General features: G+C 33.7%; 1 protein-coding gene across 1 annotated transcript in view; it reads left to right on the top strand.

The window, feature by feature from the left end:
- The window catches only part of LOC149799819 (UDP-glucuronic acid decarboxylase 1-like), a 62,764-nt gene extending 43,480 nt beyond the window's left edge, over positions 1-19,284 (top strand). The window contains exons 9-12 of the mRNA XM_089959237.1: positions 678-797; positions 3,847-4,009; positions 4,442-4,545; positions 6,732-19,284. Of these exons, the coding sequence (XP_089815363.1) occupies positions 678-797; positions 3,847-4,009; positions 4,442-4,545; positions 6,732-6,824 (480 nt within the window). The 3' untranslated portion in view covers positions 6,825-19,284. The remainder of the gene's footprint in view (positions 1-677; positions 798-3,846; positions 4,010-4,441; positions 4,546-6,731) is intronic.
- Positions 19,285-19,568: the final 284 nt, after the last annotated feature.

The following is a 19,568-nucleotide window of genomic DNA, read 5'->3' as shown; positions in this document are numbered from 1 at the left end:
TCTGATTAGTCAGAGTACCTTGGCAGATTTTTTTTTAAAAAGCAACCAAATGCTTGTATTCCCTGGATACCATCTTCAGTCAGAAAGAACAGCCATAAATATAAGCTTTTAAAAGGAAATTGTTTTTCATATTACTGATGACACAAAACTATCACAAAATATAATCATATTGCTGATGGCACAATACAATTCATAGTGTAGATGAAACAGTACTGTGACACAAAATAATTCACATTGCTGATGACATAATGGTGTGACATTATATATATCATAGTACTGATGAAACAATACTGCAATCAGATTAAAATCAAATCCCCACTGTCTTACCTGAAGATCTGATAGCAACTGCTTAGTGGTCATGTTCTGGTGACCCATGTTACTACCATAATTGCTAATTTTATCAGCCAAGCAGATGAAGGCTTATGCTTTTAGAGACTGAGCAGTATGGGTGAAGTGCATAAATGTGTGCCAACAACTTTATTCACTTTCAAAATTTCTGAAAGCTGCATTTCCATTGGGTAATTCAAAGATCACCAGAACATGACTCTCTAAGCAGTCACTGTCCGATCTTCATGTAGGACAGTGAAGATCTGATTTTAATCCGCTTGAACAATCCTGTGACACAGAATAATTTATCAGCTTTAACATATTCATGCATTTCTTACATTTTTTAACAGGAAAATATAGAGGTGCGAGTTGCCAGGATATTCAATACATTTGGACCACGAATGCATATGAATGATGGCCGTGTTGTTAGTAACTTCATTCTTCAAGCCTTACAGGGGCAGCCTATTACAGTAAGTAGACAGTTTTAGACATACATCATTCTTCAAGCTTTAAAAACTGCCTTGCAGACATGGTTGGACAACTAGGATAAAATGATGGTGGCCCACAACAGTTATGTGTCCATCTCCAAAGATAATTCTTTTTGTAATTCATAGGGGCCTGCTAGAGAATTTTTCCTTGGCCCCACAAATCCTGTACGCAGCCTTGTTTACAGGTGCAACTTATTACAGTAAGTAGATAGTTGGAGACATACTTCATCCTTTTAGCCTTATATGGGCAATCTGTTACATGAAGTAGGCAGTTTAGACATAATTCACTTTTCAAGTCCTACAAGAGCAATCTGTACAAAGTATACAGTTTTAGACATACTTCATTCTTCAAGCCCTGCAAGAGCAATCTTTACCAATAAAGTATACAGTTTTAGACATAATTCACTTTTCAAACCTTACAAAAGCAATCTGTACCAATAAAGTATAGTTTTAGACATACTTCATTCTTCAAGCCCTACAAGAGCAATCTGTACCAATAAAGTATACAGTTTTAGACATACTTCATTCTTCAAGCCCTACAAGAGCAATTGTTACCAATAAAGTATACAGTTTTAGATATAATTCACTTTTCAAGCCCTACAAGATCAATCTTTACCAATAAAGTATACAGTTTTAGACATACTTCATTCTTCAAGCCCTACAAGATCAATCTTTACCAATAAAGTATACAGTTTTAGACATACTTCATTCATCAAGCCTTACATGGGCAGCCTATTAAAATAAGGAGAGAGTTTTTAACATTCAACATCATTCAAGACATACATGGGCAGCGAATTACAATAAGTAGATAGTTTTAGACACACTTCATCATTCAAGACATACAGGGGCAGCATGTTACAACCAGTAGACAATTTTATACATACTTCAGTCTTCAAGCCTTACATTGGGAGCCTATTACAATAAATAGACAGATTTAGACACACTTCATTCTTCAAGCCTTACAGAGGCAGTCTACTACAGTAAGTAGACAGATTTAGACACACTTCATTCTTCAAGCCTTACAGAGGCAGTCTACTACAGTAAGTAGACAGTTTTAGACACACTTTGTTCTTCAAGCCTTACATGGGCAGCCTATTCCAATAAGTAGACAGTTTTAGACATATTTCTTCAAAAATTATATGGGCAGCCTTTTGCAATAAGTGGACAGATTTAGACACACTTCATTCTTCAAGCCTTACAGAGGCAGTCTACTACAGTAAGTGGACAGATTTAGACACACTTTGTTCTTCAAGCCTTACATGGGCAGCCTATTACAATAAGGAGACAGTTTTAGACATATTTCTTCAAAAATCATATGGGCAGCCTTTTGCAATAAGTGGACAGTTTTAGACACACTTCTTTCTTCAAGCCTTACATGGGCAGCCTATTACAATAAGGAGACAGTTTTAGACCTATTTCATTCTTCAAGCCTTACAGGGGCAGCCTGTTGCAATAAGTAGACAGATTTAGACATGCATCAGTCTTGAAACCTTACAGGGCCAACCCATGGTTCTAGGCATACTTCAAGTCTTACTTTGCCAATCTGTTGCAATAAGTAGGCAGGTCTAGACATAGCTAATTTTTCAAACCTAAATTGAAACTTAACAAACAAAGAGTTGGATCAGCCATTTTTGTCTTGGAGAAATCTTTTGTTTGTTCAGCTGTATGTGTTAACTTAATTTTTATACTTCACACAAGTTTTCAGAAGGAAGTCATTGATATACACTTGCAGTTGTCTCCCTTGAAGCATTCATTTAGATTTTAAGGGGGCAGTGACCAGTTTTTATATACATATTCAATGCCGCAATCAGCGACCTCGAATTAAAAAATCATAAAAAATCAAATACACAAGTGAGGTCAAAAAGGTCCATATTTTTGGAGACCTATATTAAAACAAAGCAAAAGATTATTATAATGATCAGAGAAGTCAATGGCAGTTCATAGCAAAAGAAATTTTTGCACCCCAACCCCAAATTAATACCGTCAATTTTCATGTCTGAAGGTCATTTTTGACACCATGTGATGCTCACAGTGCAAAAACAAGCCTGTTTCCTAGAAGACATTTCTGCACAATAGTATGTACTAAACAGGCTGATGTAGTTGAAAATAGTTCTCATCCAACCTGTTTTTTTTAGATATTCTACTTGCCCCAAACCCATGTGTTTACTGCTATGGGAGACTAGCTCTTCTTCCTAGCTGACTATTGGCATTTCACTGTCAACATACTGCAGAGTAACTATGGAAGGTGTACATGCCTGATATCAATTTCAAGAACACAAGCCCAAAACACCTAGTTCACAAATATATCCATATCTTTAATTAGTAAACAATACGCCTTCAGGTATTTAGGAAGTTTTAATGGACAGCTTGAAAGTTCTAACCAGCCATATATGCCAAGAAGGACGTAGAGCCATCCACAAATAAAGATAAAACAATAAAATAACATTGACAGAGTATGTACCTACATATTATATTAAACAGTTATAATGCAAGCATAAAATATATGATGCACAAAGGATGATCCATAAAAGTTTATCAAAACTAATTTCCTGTTGGGTCCTGAAATATAACTATATTGCATAGTGCTGCCATAGGGTCCTTGTAAAGCTGATTTCTTTATGTTTTGTTATTGATAATTATTCATAAACATTACGTTTTTTTGTGTTAAATTAGACCCATCATATATCTCAATTTAATCGACCGGCAGGATAGAGAGTATAAAATAAGCTTGATGTGCCCATCAGCATGTTGGAAGGGTGATCTGCCATTATAAGCAGATTGTAAAAAGTAACTGATGTAAGAATCCATTTTTTTGTCCATGATAACGTTTTAGCTGTGTAGATCTTGGACGTTTTAAAAGGTGTGGTTTATGTAAAAAATGAGACTTTGTAGTTTAGGGATTTTTGTCCTTTTTTGCCATTGGCATTATTTTGTGTCTTATTTAGGATGCATTAACTAATATGCCATAGTATAGCCAGGATTGTGCTGATGTGCTGTTAAACCCTGTATGTATACATTCTCTCCATTTCAGGTGTATGGAGAGGGTAAACAGACACGGTCATTCCAGTATGTGACTGATTTGGTAGAGGGTCTTGTAGCTCTGATGAACAGTAATTACTCACAACCAGTCAACCTGGGCAATCCAGATGAGCATACCATCATGGACTTTGCTGATATAATTAAGAGACTAGTGGGTAAGACTCAAAACTTGGTTAGTATTTATTACAAAAGTCTTGTTTTCATAAAGGTACATTTGATATAAAAAATTTAAATGGAATTAATTGGAAAAGATTTGAAACATTCGTGGTTAAGAATTTCAAGCCAAAAACAGATGACTCATATCTTTTTAGTTGACCATTGTAATTTGCTTGCTTTCCATACAAGGATATGTTATCTGTGCATAATGACTATATATATATATATATATATATATATATATATATATATATATATATATTCTAGCAACATGTAACTGTTTTCTGCATTTTGTTTGTGCTGATGCATTTTATAAAAAATTTTACTGGTTTTTTTTTACAATAATTCTCGGGTAACTTCTTACATCAGAATTCTTCTTTATGTCCATTGTTTTAATGTGAAAAGCATTTTTCTCCCTAACATCACTATAGGTGGTGATAGCAAGGTTGTTAATAAGCCTGCAATGCAAGATGACCCAAGGAAGAGGAAGCCAGATATCAGCAGAGCAAAACTTTACCTGAATTGGGAACCTAAGGTAATGATACCAGTAATTTCATTTTTATCTGAATTTGGAACCTAAGGTAATGATACAAATAATTTAATTTTACCTGAATTGGGAACCTAAGGTGATCATACCAATAATTTACTTTTTACCTGAAATGGGAACCTGAAGTCATGATAACAGTAATTTATTTTTTACCTGAATTGGGAACCTCAGGTAATGATGCCAGTAATTTAATTTTTAATTAAATTCAGAACCAAGGTCATGATACCCATAATTAATTTTTTTACCTGAATTAGAAACTAAAGGTAATGATACCAATAATTGAATTTGTAACTGAATTGGGAACCAAAGGTAATGATACCCGTAATTAATTTTTTACCTGAATTGGGAACCTAAGGTAATAATACCAGTAATGTATTTTTCTTAGCACTTTACTTAAGTTATAAATCCTTGTGCTTGTATGAATTATTGCTACATTGATATTTCCGGTGGAGCAAAGTATGGTAATCTTTAACAGCTAGAGATGGAATTCCTCATTTTAAATTTCAACTATTAGGAGCTGTCAGCTTGTGAGACATGTTTTTGTCTCCACCTTCTGTGATTTAAAGAAATCTGAGGGACCATTTGGTCAGTTGGTTCTTTCATATGTTCCATAGCTACCCATGTTTAACATGCATAGATCTAAAGCTGATATCATGTAATACTTCAGGGCTGTTCCATTTAAACATACATGGTACTCAGGGAAGGCATGTTTTTAAGAATATATGCCATGGTACTCTAAGAGTTTATATGAAAATTAGAACAAATTCTGAATTAAAAGTGCCTTCCCTGGGTCCTAAATATATTTTAGTGGAACACCGTGGGGTCTATAAGTTTTGCTTGTTAACATAATACAAAGGACTGTGATACTCATGTGCCTAAAGATACAGGTATATGCTGATTTTAGTTGATATGTAATACATACCCAATGCTACATGCACATTTTGTTCCAAGTCTGCCAAAAGAATGAGTTTGAATTGTTGGGGTTACTAGGCCAAGATTTATTCATATACCTTACTAAACAAGTTGTTTACCTGACTGAAAACATACAGAAAATTTACTGGTAATATGGTTTTGTATTGAATGTGAGAACTAAACTGAATGTCAACATCTTTGATTCTTTAGGCATTTTTAAATGACGAAAGAGGTATGATGCTTTGATTTAGGTGATGTAGAATAAGCATGATCAACTCTCCAGCATGTCATAAGAGTCACCCAATGGTGGCAGCCTGTCTTCTGTGGGATATGTGCAACCTCTGATGATGTTCTGAAGTCTTTCCTTTTTTTCATACGATATTTGCATCTTGTGATAATTTCCAACTGAAGTCTTCCTTTTTCTATTTGAAAAGTGTGCATTTTATATAAAATTAATTTGACTAATATTTTAACGATTTTACTGTTTTGGCCATTATCTTTGTTTTATTTACCTTTTTGGGGATTTTTTGCAACATCTTTACCATTTTAATTTTGGCTGTATTGTACATTTTTACTTTTGGTTGGAAGGTTTTCTTTTAATAGGGATCTTGTAAATTATTTTCACCTGTGCCAGCATTGCTACCTAGTTTTTGCTTGGCACTGGATTATGCTGATGTGTTGTTAAAGTGTATATGTACACACATATATGACTACCTTGACAATCCAGTTAATCTAAGTAAAGAATGAATGGTGAACTGTATATAAATCGGAGCTGGTGTTTTTTTTTATAGAGGGGCCACTTTCAGGAGGTTCTGTCACAGTGATTTTCCCTGGGATGCAAGATTGAGAGTCAAAAATTTCTTGCAGGCAATCCAGTTAATCTAAGTAAAGAATATGTGGTGAAATGTATATAAATCGAACTGGTGTTTTTTTTTTTATAGAGGGGCCACTTTCAGGAGGTTCTGTCACAGAGATTTTCCCTGGGATGCAAGATTGAGAGTAAAAAATTCCTTGCAGACAATCCAGTTAATCTAAGTAAAGAATATATGGTGAAATGTATATTAATCGGAACTGGTGGGTTTTTTTTATAGAGGGGCCACTTTTCAGGAGGTTTTGTCACAGTGATTTTCCTTGGGATGCAAGATTGAGAGTCAAAAATTCCTTGGTGGTAGATCAGGGTCTGTGTTGTTTGTACTTGGACCCAACTTATATGTAATCTGTAATCAATTGTGCATTATTAATTGCTCCATTTCTCTTTGTAGGTGCAACTGGAAGTTGGAATAAACAAGACCATAGAGTATTTCAGGAATGAATTGAAATCCACAAAATTTAGTGAAAGGCTCAATGCATATTGATCTGAAGGTTCTGCTGATTTATGTTCCTGCCATATTCAGTGGAGGAGGCATATAGCATTTCCCATATCCATCTGGCTCATCACATCAGTCTAACTTCTGAATTACTTCATTCATTCAAACTAACTTTGGTATGAAGCTTTATATATATATTTAAAAACCTGAGTCAGGTTCAGTCTTCAGAATTTTGTATGCAGTTTGATCATGGTACGTTCCTTGTGTGATATTGAACTTTGGCCATGTATTTGGAAATAAGCTTTTATAATCACACCATCTTAACAGGTGTATTCATTTAATTTGGACACATTTATAGATACAAGGTTATGATTATTCAGTTATTAAGTAAGGTTTTATTTGTTACTGCTTACCCGATCATGATTTGCACTGGTCCTATTCAAGCAGGAAATTCAAAGTTTTTTCTTGTATAGATTATAGTCTCATATATATATATATATATATATATATATATATATATATATATATATATTATACATCAACATGTTTTTGTATAGATAAACAGCAGCAAAAGTGTCAAAGTTTCCAATTAAATACTTTATTTTATACTACATTCACATAGCTAGGCCAAAGAGTACTAAAATATGTGCAAGACTAGATAATGGGGCAATTTTTCGATTCTAATCAAAATTGATTATTTTAATTTTGACACCAAATTGTACAAACATTAAATTTGAGTATTTTCCAATATAATATCATATCTATAATTAGAATAAGTCCATTCTGCACAGTAATTAATGTGTATGAAGAATTTTGCTGGAATTTTGGCACCGGAATAATGGTTCGTTTAGGGAGTTACGGTATTTTCCCAGTAGGTGACAAGTATAAGCACACATAATTGCATGTGTAATGCAACAGGAACACCACTTGCAGTCCAGCATGAATGGAATCTCTTATCCTTTTTTCTTCATGGACGTAAAGCATGATTTAGTCCCACGAAGCCTAGCTTTTTAAAATTATTAATTTATCAATCGATTGAATTCTGATGTTATTCCAGTATGTTTTGTATGTTAATGAAAAAAATTGTCAAATACATATTGTGGAGAAATGTCAGATCTCAGTTATTACCCACAAACTTCAAATTTGTATAAATTGTTTCATGATATGAATTTGTAGTTTGAAACATTTTTATTAATGGAGTTCTTGAAGTTGCACTTTTAAGTTAAGTCTTGCAGTAATTTCTTGTAAAATTTGCTCATTTGCCTTTTTTTGGGTTTTTGAAAAGACTTAAGCAGTTATTTTGTATGAAAATTTTAATTTGAATTCTAATTAAAATTTGTTGTACTTTTTAGTGACATTGTACATGTAGTGATCTTTTGCATATGAATGTTTAGTTGATATTGTTTGTCTGGAGAGTTCAGTGTTTGACTCCTGTGGTAATCAATGCACACTTTGAATGTGATGAGACTGTTTTAGATACCATTTCGTAATATTGTGTGCATGTGTAGTTTAAAACCAGGAACATTATCCAAAAATTCATATATTATAGTGGAAATTTTGTTGCAGATATAAAATTCTTTGATTTTGTCCTGAAGTGTCGGTTGCAGATTTTGTCTGTTTATGTTGTAGTGATTGCAGATGTGGGGAGGTTATCATATATAAAATGATGACTTTCTGAATTTTTTTCAATCTCACTACAATATCACAGAAGTTTCACCACCACTGATAAATTACTGCCATTCATTAGATGATTTGCTGGGGTTGAACTGGTGATAACTCTCTGAAACATTTACAGCATTTTGGAAAGAAAATAATTTAAAGAGAGTTTTGTTTAAAACTGATTTACCTGCCTGTAACCATTTTCATGTTGTATAATACAGTGGTAAAAAGTTTCTTTTTTTTTTCACAATGTTTTATACATGATGGTACTGTGTACATTACTGGGAGATTTCGTATTGATAATTAGAGGATTTATACTTACTTATATAGCACTATCTTACTTTAATGCCTTTCATTGTAACATTCCTCTAGGTATGATTTGGAATCCCATTTCCTAATGTGGTAGTGAAATTTTATGTATAATGTATTACATTATAAAACAATATACTCTATGGCTCCCATGGACTGCATTATAATGAGGGATAAATGTATAATATAACCCATTATAAATCAGTATACTATATGTCTTCCATGGACAGAATTATAATGCGGGGTATTGTATAATATAATTCATTATAAGGCAGTATTCTATATGGCTTCCATGGACCGCATTATAATTATTAGGTGTTGTATAATGCGTTGCATTATAAGGCAGCATACTCTTAAGGCTCCCATGGACCGCATTATAATGAGGTAGTACTTTATTTGTACTTCCATGATCCATATGTAACTTTTGCAAAATGAGAAATTGGTAGACCTAATTGTATGTCTACATTAAATTTACCTACTTTGATTTTTATACTTAGAAGCATGTCAACTGCTCTGAAATTTAATATTTTGATTCTTGTGAAAGACTGAATAACATTTAAACAGCAAACATGTCTACTGAACATGTTATCAAAATCAGATGGAAATTGCCAGAATATATTAATTTTGGGGTTATTTTTAAATTTCATATATGCCAGAGGTCTTTTTCATGTACATGCCATTATGCAGAGAATCCAGGTGGCTAGTAGTATAGTTGGTTAACAGTCAGGAATTATTCTTCAGTACATGGCAGTTATGCCTGGGTCCATAATTTTCATAATGACTAGACCTGTTGAAGACAATTTTCAGGAGAAAATTGCTAAATTGGGAAGTTTTGTGTGATATTTATAAATGTTTCTCATTGGGAATTGGGCCTATTTTTGACCATGAGAACCCTAAAACATCACTGGAGGTCCACCTTGGTCACTGTTAAGTAGTATGTGCTTGGTATTTGTTGATAGGTCAATTATGGGTAGCCTTAAGAAGTTGAGTCACTATCTTTAGTTTGACTGGAGTATTTTTAACATTTTAGCACCTTAATAGTTCTGGGTTACGTTCCCAGTACATGCCGTAGTAGCTGTCCTACCTTGTGGTTTTCTATGGGTATCTTTATTTTCTTCATCTGGTATCTTCTGTTATAAATTATTTGTTTGCTCATGCACATGTACAAATTGCTTTTTATGTTTTTCATGTCAGTATGATTCCAGTCAAGATCTCTGACATAATGGAGATCTGGTGTAACATGGTCTCCAGCAACTCCACCAGTCTGAGGTCATGTTCTGTGGACCTGTTAAATTTAGAGCTTCATATTTGTGAAAGCGATACTCTTTAACACAAAAATGCAACATTTTATCAGATAATTTACTAAAAATAAGAGAACCAGGAATTCCAAAAGTCAGCAAAACATGAATTTTTACCAGCACCTGTTGAATCTACTTATTGTAAGTAAATAACAATATATATCAAAGTGATTTTCATGTGTACAACAATTATTTTTTGAAACACATACTTGTGAATATGCTTAGCACATCCATCTAGTTTATCTGCATTATACTTCTTTTCATTTTTTTTGTATTACAGAATCATAGACGTTTATTTGACAATTTGATCGTTTTATGACAAGCTGCAGTAGTCTTTGTAGATTTGCCTATCCTGCATGGATCATTAGACACAAATTTTGCAAATATGTCTTTTACTACAAAACATGTATACAATTAAATTGTCACATTGCTCAAGCTTTTCTGTATTCAAACTGTTTTGTATGAAATTATATAGTGAAGCTGTTGAATTATGTAATATTCACATTCAGACCAGTTGGAAAAATCTTATCTCAGAGGAAAAAGAAGTTCTTTTTTAAATCTTCTTTGACAATTTTTGTTTTTGTTTTTAGGAGGGGGATTGGTGTTGAATGGCATATCAGCACATGACAGGCTACACTGTGCTGAGGCAGTGTAACCACTGAGTGACAGCTGCTTCCTGATAATAGTGAGATCTGATTATAAGTTCTTATTTGCTTAAATTTTGTTAGAAGTTTTAATATGTCTGGACCAAGGTAGGCCATTTCTTGCAAAGAAATGAATGCTGATATACAGTAAAACCCCACTGCACAGTTATGGCATGACTCCTGAAAAATTTCAGTAATTCCACCCGTTTCTTGAAGTACTACAAAGCTTAAATGTCAAAATAAATGAGTTTAATTGAATAATTTGGCAAGATGTTTTGTATTCTTGAAGAAAAAGAAAGATCAAGGCTTCTTGCTTATTTATGAAAGATGTTAACACCTCAGAAACCTGATATTTGGTAATCTAATTATTATTAACCATCAACAATAAAGTTATTGCCTTCATTTTGTTTGTCTCAGATCCATTGTATGTACAGTCATTGCTTCATCAGGGTAAATAATAGCCAGCAACAGATGTTTTCTCAGTGATATGGATTACACAGCCAAGCATAAAACTGCAGTGGTCTCAAAAATCTCAATCAATCATCATACACACCCATTGAAACAAATTTATTACCTAGATCATTAGTAGCCATTTTGGTCATTGCCTCATACATGTACCTCCTTCCCCACTCCAACCTTAATTCTTGTTAATTTGTTAGGTATGCTGCTAAATACTAATTCATGGATTTTTCTCTTTAGTAATGCAAAGCCACATTTATAAACAGCAGTCCTTTGTTGCAGTGCAGACACTGACTGGAGTAGAACTGTTGTAGGAGTGGTTTAATATGCATTGAGTTAATTATGGCATTAAGTCCATAATTTTTGCGCCATCACCACCTCAATCTTGTATAGCAAAGATGATGCACGTGAAATATTTTCTTTGTTGGATATTTCACAATATAGAACATAGTAAAATAGCACTTTGTGGACCTATACCATCTTGTTTTAGTGGGGTTTCACTGTACCATAGTATGGGATCTTAAAAGAAAATTGATAGTCCAATAATTCTGTAATTGATACATGAGAAGTCATTCTTGTATTCATTTTGCATGCATATTTTACTACTTAAAATCTGTCATTCATTTTATAACCAGCATAATATTTGTTAATTTGTTTGTTGATGTTTAGTGGCACATCAGAACATGAAAGAGTGCTCAGGCAATGGTAGTAATGTGTTCTTCTGGGTGGCACACCACAGCAACAAACCCATCCTAATCTGGTCAGAACCCATGATGTTTGCCTTGCACGTCCAGCATGCTAACTACTTAGCGATCATGACTACTGTATATACCCCAGTGTTAGTCAATTGAGACTGAAAACTGCACAGACCCAGATCTGTCATTTCATAATGCATATGCAGACCAGGATTTATACAGTTAATTAAGAGTAATCAACAAACAAGACAGACCCTGATCATCTGGCATATTATGCAATGGCAGATCAGTTTCTATGGTTTGCAGTTGAACTCTACTTCTAAGCAAGTACAGTGTGAACCTGCTATAGCACGCTCTGTTATAACACGAATTTGGATATAACACCGTCAAGGTGTGGCTCCCTAATGTTCATAAACATGCATTTTTCTCATGCACCAAAGAAAAGTTCTTTCTTAAAAGTACAAAAAAAACCATAAAAAGTTTATTATCATTTTGGGGAAGAGATCACATATGAATAATACAAGACAAACATGGCTCCTGAAATTTTATATGTATTTTTCTTGTACATGAAAAAATAGTTTCATCTTCTTAAAAGTACAAAAAATAACTTGTTAAAAGTTTATTCACAGATTGCACAGGGCTTCACCAGTGTCGCAAATTGCTAAAACAATTTTCTTATTGACAGCAAAATGTAACCATCAGATGATTATTTTATTTTATTGGCGACATTGTTGGCTGTTTAAACTTGTATATACAACAATTGGTTTGGAGTGGAGAAATTTAGAGGCCCCATGAAAGGAAGCCACAAACTTGAAATAAAATGCACTGAAATTTAGCTATTGTTACATAAACAAATTCTTTGTCCATATTGACAAACCATCTTAACAGCGCATTGTTATATCATAATTCGCTTATGTTGACATCTAGCATGAGTACTGTATGTTGTGAGATATCCGCTTTTGTTTTTAGTTTTGACATTTCTTGAAGCTGGGATGAACAAGATGAGGCATTTTCAGCTGCTCGCTAGTAATTAATATATTTATATAGACTGACATTTGTATGTCGATGCTAAGTAAAATTCCTCTTCTTTTCATTCAGAATTAAATCCTTCAGAACACATATTTTCTGTAGTAATCCCTGCCATCAGACCAGAACACATGCATCTCTATCATCCATTGACCTATTTTTTTACATTTCTAATGCATGCGTGGAAGGGTAGAAGGCAGTATCACTCCGCTACCACAAATGTAAAAATAAACAATTTAAACAAAACATCAACAAGAACCCATGATCTTACTTGTTGGTCTATTCAATAGTCGGGGAGGAACAGTAAATACAATCAACCAAATGACAGCCAATTCCTTTTTTTAAAATGTACCCAGTAAAAATAGTTTGCATAAATTTCAAAGAAAACATATTACCTTTGAAGCACTGATTGTTATGAAAATGTACAAAGCAAATGGAAAACAAAGTCTCAGTCATGCAATACAATTATTTGATGTTGCTGCCACAATAAGAAATAGGCATTTGTTTGGGTCTGCAAAGCTGTCCTTTAGCAGTCACTTTAATAACGCATGCACCCTTCATCAAAAAGAAAGTTGACAACAATCTTCAAAAAAACAACAAAGAACCTTTCTTCAAGGGAAGTCAGTACAGATTGTTTCATTTTCCAATGTGACTGGAACATGTTAACTTGCTGTGAAAGTTTTCTTTTTGCAGGAAAAAAGTTTATGCTTACGAACGTTACCAACAGCGGCTTAAAATGCAAACTAACTTTTACCGATATGAATTCAGACCTATATAACCCGTGACAAAATTATTAAATATTTTAAATCTCTGTGTGCATATTTACAATGGAATTACTTGTGGATTCAATGTCTGTGATGAGATTTGCGGGTAAGCACATGGTGTTGATACTCTATTCATGCTTTACATTAGACATGTATATATAAACAGTATACACATATATGTACCAATGCATGGTTCTCTGAATAAAGTAAAATATTATATATGCCTTCTCTGTTTTCACTACACATATATTTCTCATTTAATATGCATCGATATAATGTTAACTGTGCCAATGAAGCACATATTTTTGCACCCACATTTATTACCTTCTCTCTTCCCCACTCAATTTTTTTGGGTACATGCTTAATTTTTTTCACCTATCTGACCTGGTTGCTTATAACATGGTTTGGTCTATGGGTTTTATGGCTTCCAACTACCGTGCTATAGCGGTGTCACACTGTATTTACAGTACCCTTAATGTTTGTAGAATAAAAGTACTTTAAGCTTTTGTTTATAATAAACACCTGACTGCAGGCATGGATCCAGCCTCTAGTGTCAGATTTATAATCCTCTTACAGCCTTAATAATGTCACCACCAACACAAGTTTAAATCTGCTTTAAAAATGCATTATAGCTTTTTCTTTATTTACTCTTGCTTTTGAAAGAATGCACCAAAAGTAATGGGTGAGATAGAAAATGGAATGCTCAAACTAGTGTTATCAGAGCACATTTATTGACCATTTCATAAAATAATTAAATGTTAAAGTAACAGAAATAACCCTGTGTTCAAACAGTCCTTTTAGCCAGTGGTGTTGTTTATTATGTCATCTAGAAGACGTTTAAGATTGAGATTCCACTATCAGAAGTGATCTTTCAGATGTATTTGATTGATTCAAACAAAATCTCAATATTGTTTTGTACAATTTCCAGGCCTGTGTGTAGACCTTGATCATCTACAATTGCCTGTGTGTAGACCTTAATCATTTTCAATTGCCTGTGTGTAGACCTTGATCATTTTCAATTGCCTGTGTGTAGACCTTGATCATTTTCAATTGCCTGTGTGTAGACCTTGATCATTTTCAATTGCCTGTGTGTAGACCTTGATCATCTAGCACATAATGCAGTAGCAGATCTTTTTCTCTTTGTTGACTCGGCTATACTTGCACATAATGCGACAGTAGATCTGTGTTTAATTCTTGACTCTGGTCTGCTTGCATATGATGTAACAGCAGATCTTTTCCAATGTTTGTATGTAGACCTTGGTCTGTTGGCATGTGATGTAACAGCAGGTCTGTGTCAATGTTTGTATGTAGACATTGGTCTGTTCGCATGTGATGTAGCATGTTGATGTAGTGTGTTGTAGCATGTTGACTCTGATCTATTAGTAGCAAATCTTTAGACCCAAGTATGATAGCACATGATGGGACAGCAGATCTGTATATTTGCTGTTTGCATTCGTTTAGGAGCTGTACATGGCTAGATAAATTTTTGATAAATTATTTAGCCAGGTAAACCTGCCTACATGAATAGATAACATAATTGCTCCACATTAGAATTCCAAAAATGATGATCAGGGTAAATGGGGTAATGTCAGCTTGCAAGTTAACCAATTATAGTTGTAGTAATTTGCATATGAATTAATGTCATATCGGTCACACATTAATGTAGAGTACAGTTCTTAGCAGGTCATGCTGTATACTTGATAAAGACATCGGCTGGCACAGGTCTGTTGGTAAGATAATAATAATTTCAATTCAGCTGAGTACTTTTGACACTGATAATTGGTATGCTACTTGCATGTCATAATAGACTTGTACTTATCAGTATTCAACCCTAAACATCTACCATATATATTTGATTATAAGTTAAGGCAAACTGCAAACAACCAAGATCCAGATCTGCCATAGCATAATGTACCTGCAGATCAGGGTCTGTATTGTTTGGTCTACTGATTACTACTAACAAACTTCACAGACTCTGATCTGCCGGCACATTATGCGATGGCAGACCAGGATCTATACAATTTGCAGTTTGACTTGTAGGCTAGTATATACAGCATACATTATGAAACTGTTTTGAAATTGTTTTACAGGCAGGTTTAACACATACATATACATGTATATTGTACACATAATTAACAGTAAGTTAATAATTTATTTCAGTCTCTTCCAAGTAGGCTATCTCTTATATGTAAAATGCCATGGTCAACAAAGGTTTCAAAAATAGATGTTTACCAAAGAAAGTGGTACTACAAAGAAAATAATTTAATGTACATTTTACCTCATGATTAGCATATTTTATTCCTGCATCCACATATCATAGAAAGCTGTAATTAGTACTTTTTTCATCAGGGGTATGTTTTTTGTAATCTTGAATTCATTCCATGTATACTTATTTAAATGTACATGTGTTTTTAAAGTTTTATTTTAGGGTAGCTTAGGTTTGAAATATAACTAGTTCTACTTTTTCCCCATGAATATACGGAATTGCATATCACACCGTTTTCTTTAATCTTGAAAAGTGGAGAGAAAGGGTGAATGAGAGGTAACAACTGAAGGAGAAAAAAAGTATGAAATCCTTTGTACTATTATTATATATATTATATATTTCATTTAATTCTTTCTTTGACTTGACCAAAAAGAAATGTAAAGTCTATTTGATTTTTATGAAAATAGTTTTTGTATTCAAGTTCTGTGAAAATTCACTGGTTCAGGCAGATCAGCAAGTTTCCTTGAAAGTGCTGTTGGCATTAATAACTGGCCCAGAAATTTAGGATATGTTTAGCTCTTCTGATCATAGACCATAGTTGTCATCAAATGTCCATTGTCCAGCCATCTGTTAGCACAAGCTCATCATTACTCTTCCTAAACTAATTGGAGGATTGCGATGAAACTTTGCAAGTACATTCATCCCATGGTCTAAATGAAACTGGTGCTGCTCATATATCCATTATGGCTACAGTGATGGCCTTCTTTAAAATGCTGTAATCACTACTTCTAAATGGAAAGTCATATCATCATGGGGGTTTTCACTCAAAGGCTTGTTATGATGTCTAGTTGGTACTAATGAAAATGGTTCCAACCTGACTTACAGCAGTACCCTGGCAGCCAACTTAAAAATCTTGTGAGGGTTTTTGTAAAAGACTTCTTACAATGTCTGGGCCAGAAATGAACTTGTTACCAATCTGATGTCCAGTGTGTCCACCATGGCAGCCATCATGAAACTTTTATCACTACTCCTCAAAATCAAAAGTCTTGTTGACATGACATTTCACCAGAAGATTCCTTATGGTGTCTAGTTGGTTCTAAATGAAAATAAGACTGTTAGAATATCTAATATGGCCACCACAGTGACCATCTTTAAAATCATGTCAACAAGTTTTTTTCTCACTGAGAACATTATCGAGACATGTAGATTTTCATAAATGAAAATGGTGCCAATCCACCATCCAGTATGGCAGCCACTGAATAAAAAGTCATATCAGCATAGGGTTTTATTTCTTATGATGACTAGCTGGTCTTAAACAAAAATGATGCTGATCTGAGATCCAGTATGACCACCCAAGTAGCCATCTTGAAAATCTTGTTGTTGCTACTGTACATCAAAGTCTTGTCAGGATGGGGTTTCTATGCAAGACTCTCCTTATGACTTTTAGTTGCTTCTAAAATTAAATTGTACTAATCTGATCTTTTGTGGTGGGGGGACCAGTAGTGCATCAGCCCCTTGTAGAGCCCCTTGTTTATTTTTCCCCGTCTAGTCTGTGTATTGTAACATTGTACCTTTTATGCAGATTAAGTTGCTTCTCCAAAGAGCTAACTCTGACAGGATATTAAGTGTTGCATTGCTTTGTGCCTTTGTCAGTAGGGCAGATGAGTATGTGCTTCGTATGCAGTACTGATTGAGATGGGGATAATTAAAACAGTTATGATAACAGGTTTTCATGATATGTGGGAAATGCATGTTTTGCATTTTATGTAAAAATCAGTGTGCAGGAATATGATGAGAATTTATTAAGAAAGAAGAAAACATATTGTCTCACTGGAACTTTCTCTGCTTAGGATCTCTTTGACTTTGACACAATTCAGGTCCTGTTTGTACTGTATAATAGGTTCATGTGCAGGGTGACATATCTTTGAGGCAGACTGTATACTTGTCAAACTTGTGTCTGTGTTGAAAGTGGACTAACCTGATGTTTAAAAGATTCACATTTTGACAAATTACCTATAGATGACAAAGAATACCTTTTTTTCAAGGCATGAAAAATTAAAAATGTATTAGTGCTTACCTAACACCTATTTGACCAGCCACTTTGATATTTAAACTTTTCTACATTTAGTTGATTTTGATATAAAGTAAAAAAAATTGGGTGCAATAAAAATCAAATAGACTATACAGTCATGTACATAATATAAAGGAGCATTGTCACTTTCCTTTATTTGTGAATGGAACCTCAGTGTATTCTTGTTTTTCGTGTTATTCGCCTTATGGGGGTGCTTGATCTGTTTTCACGAATATTCATTTTCATCAGTAAAAGAAAGTATTTTAAAAGCAATATTACTGAGATGTTTTTTGTTCAAGAAAGTTTGTAGGCATGCTAATGTAAATGTTTTATGTAATTTATTGTATTTTTTTCTTCTTCATTTTTCAATAGAGGGGTTTACTAGCCGTGATTTGAATTTGGTTTTATTCTTCTTCTTCTTTTGTTTTACATTCTAAAATTATTTTCCTGAAATATTACATCTGTCATAGAGAATATTTTTTAAAATCATGAAATATATTTTCAGTTTAGCGACAGACACTTTTCTGATGTCACATGTTAGTTCTGCACAAACATAAATGTTTATTTGAAAACACTTCAAATAACCAGAAACGGCTGGTAATCAGCTTCACGGTTATTATAAGCATATGTTAATAATAATAATTAGATCACTTTAAACTTTCTTTGCAGTCTGAGTCCCATTTTGATAAATATTTAGACTCAACCAGGTAATTGAACAGTATGGCACCTGGCCAGTATGGTACATTTGTACCATATACACTTGACTCGCCCATGTTATTAAACAGTGTGGCATAAGGTCTTCGTAGGACATTTGTGTCATATATACTCAAACGTAAGATCCAACGGCAAACAGTATAGACCCTGATCTTCTGGCACATTATACAGTGGCAGTTCAGGATCTGTGTTCTCAATTCTACTGATTACTCTTAACAAATTCCATAGACCAAGACTTGTGAGTGTAGTCTGGGTCTGTGCAGTTTGCAGTTAGATTCAGCTTGTACATGACTATACAGTATATGGTAAATGTTCAGTTGTTATAGACTTATTGTAGTATTACTTGTATCTGTTAACATTCAGATGTGTCATGACAGATTAAGACAGACTTGAATATTTCACAAATCATTACTGGTTACAAAAGTTCATAGATGAAATTGTTAAATTTGTTCAGCATTTAAGCCAGATTATCAGATTTATTAAATACTTGTGCACTTAAATATCCAGTCTTATTTCTTGTTTAATCAGGAATTAAAATTATCTTTCATATACAAAAGCATCTTCTATTTTCTTAGTCGTTTCATTGTCTTTCAGGCTGCAAAAAGTGATGGATGGTAATGGATTTATTTATATTAATATGATAATAAAGTGTGCTTTTCCAGACCTGAAGTTGAGTAGTTTGTAAGTAATAATAATAATTTGTATTTAACGAGGACAACACATTTGGTGATAAAATACCCATCTGCCGCATATCCCCCAACATATTTACAGATTATTTTAAATAAGGTCCACTTACACACACTTGGGTATACCCACATTCTCTGTCTGTCTGTCTGTCTGTCTGTCTGTCTCTCTCTCTCTCTCTCTCTCTCTCTCTATATATATATATATATATATATATATATATATTAAAAAATCCATATAAGTTGACTGCATAGACACTAATA

The sequence above is a fragment of the Sinohyriopsis cumingii genome, chromosome 5, assembly GCF_028554795.1.
Source record: "Sinohyriopsis cumingii isolate HCF-2022 chromosome 5, ASM2855479v2, whole genome shotgun sequence".
In the NCBI taxonomy this organism is placed as follows: domain Eukaryota; kingdom Metazoa; phylum Mollusca; class Bivalvia; order Unionida; family Unionidae; genus Sinohyriopsis; species Sinohyriopsis cumingii.
The sequence above is the reverse complement of the archived record's forward strand: the minus strand, read 5'-3'. Positions and strand labels throughout refer to the sequence as shown.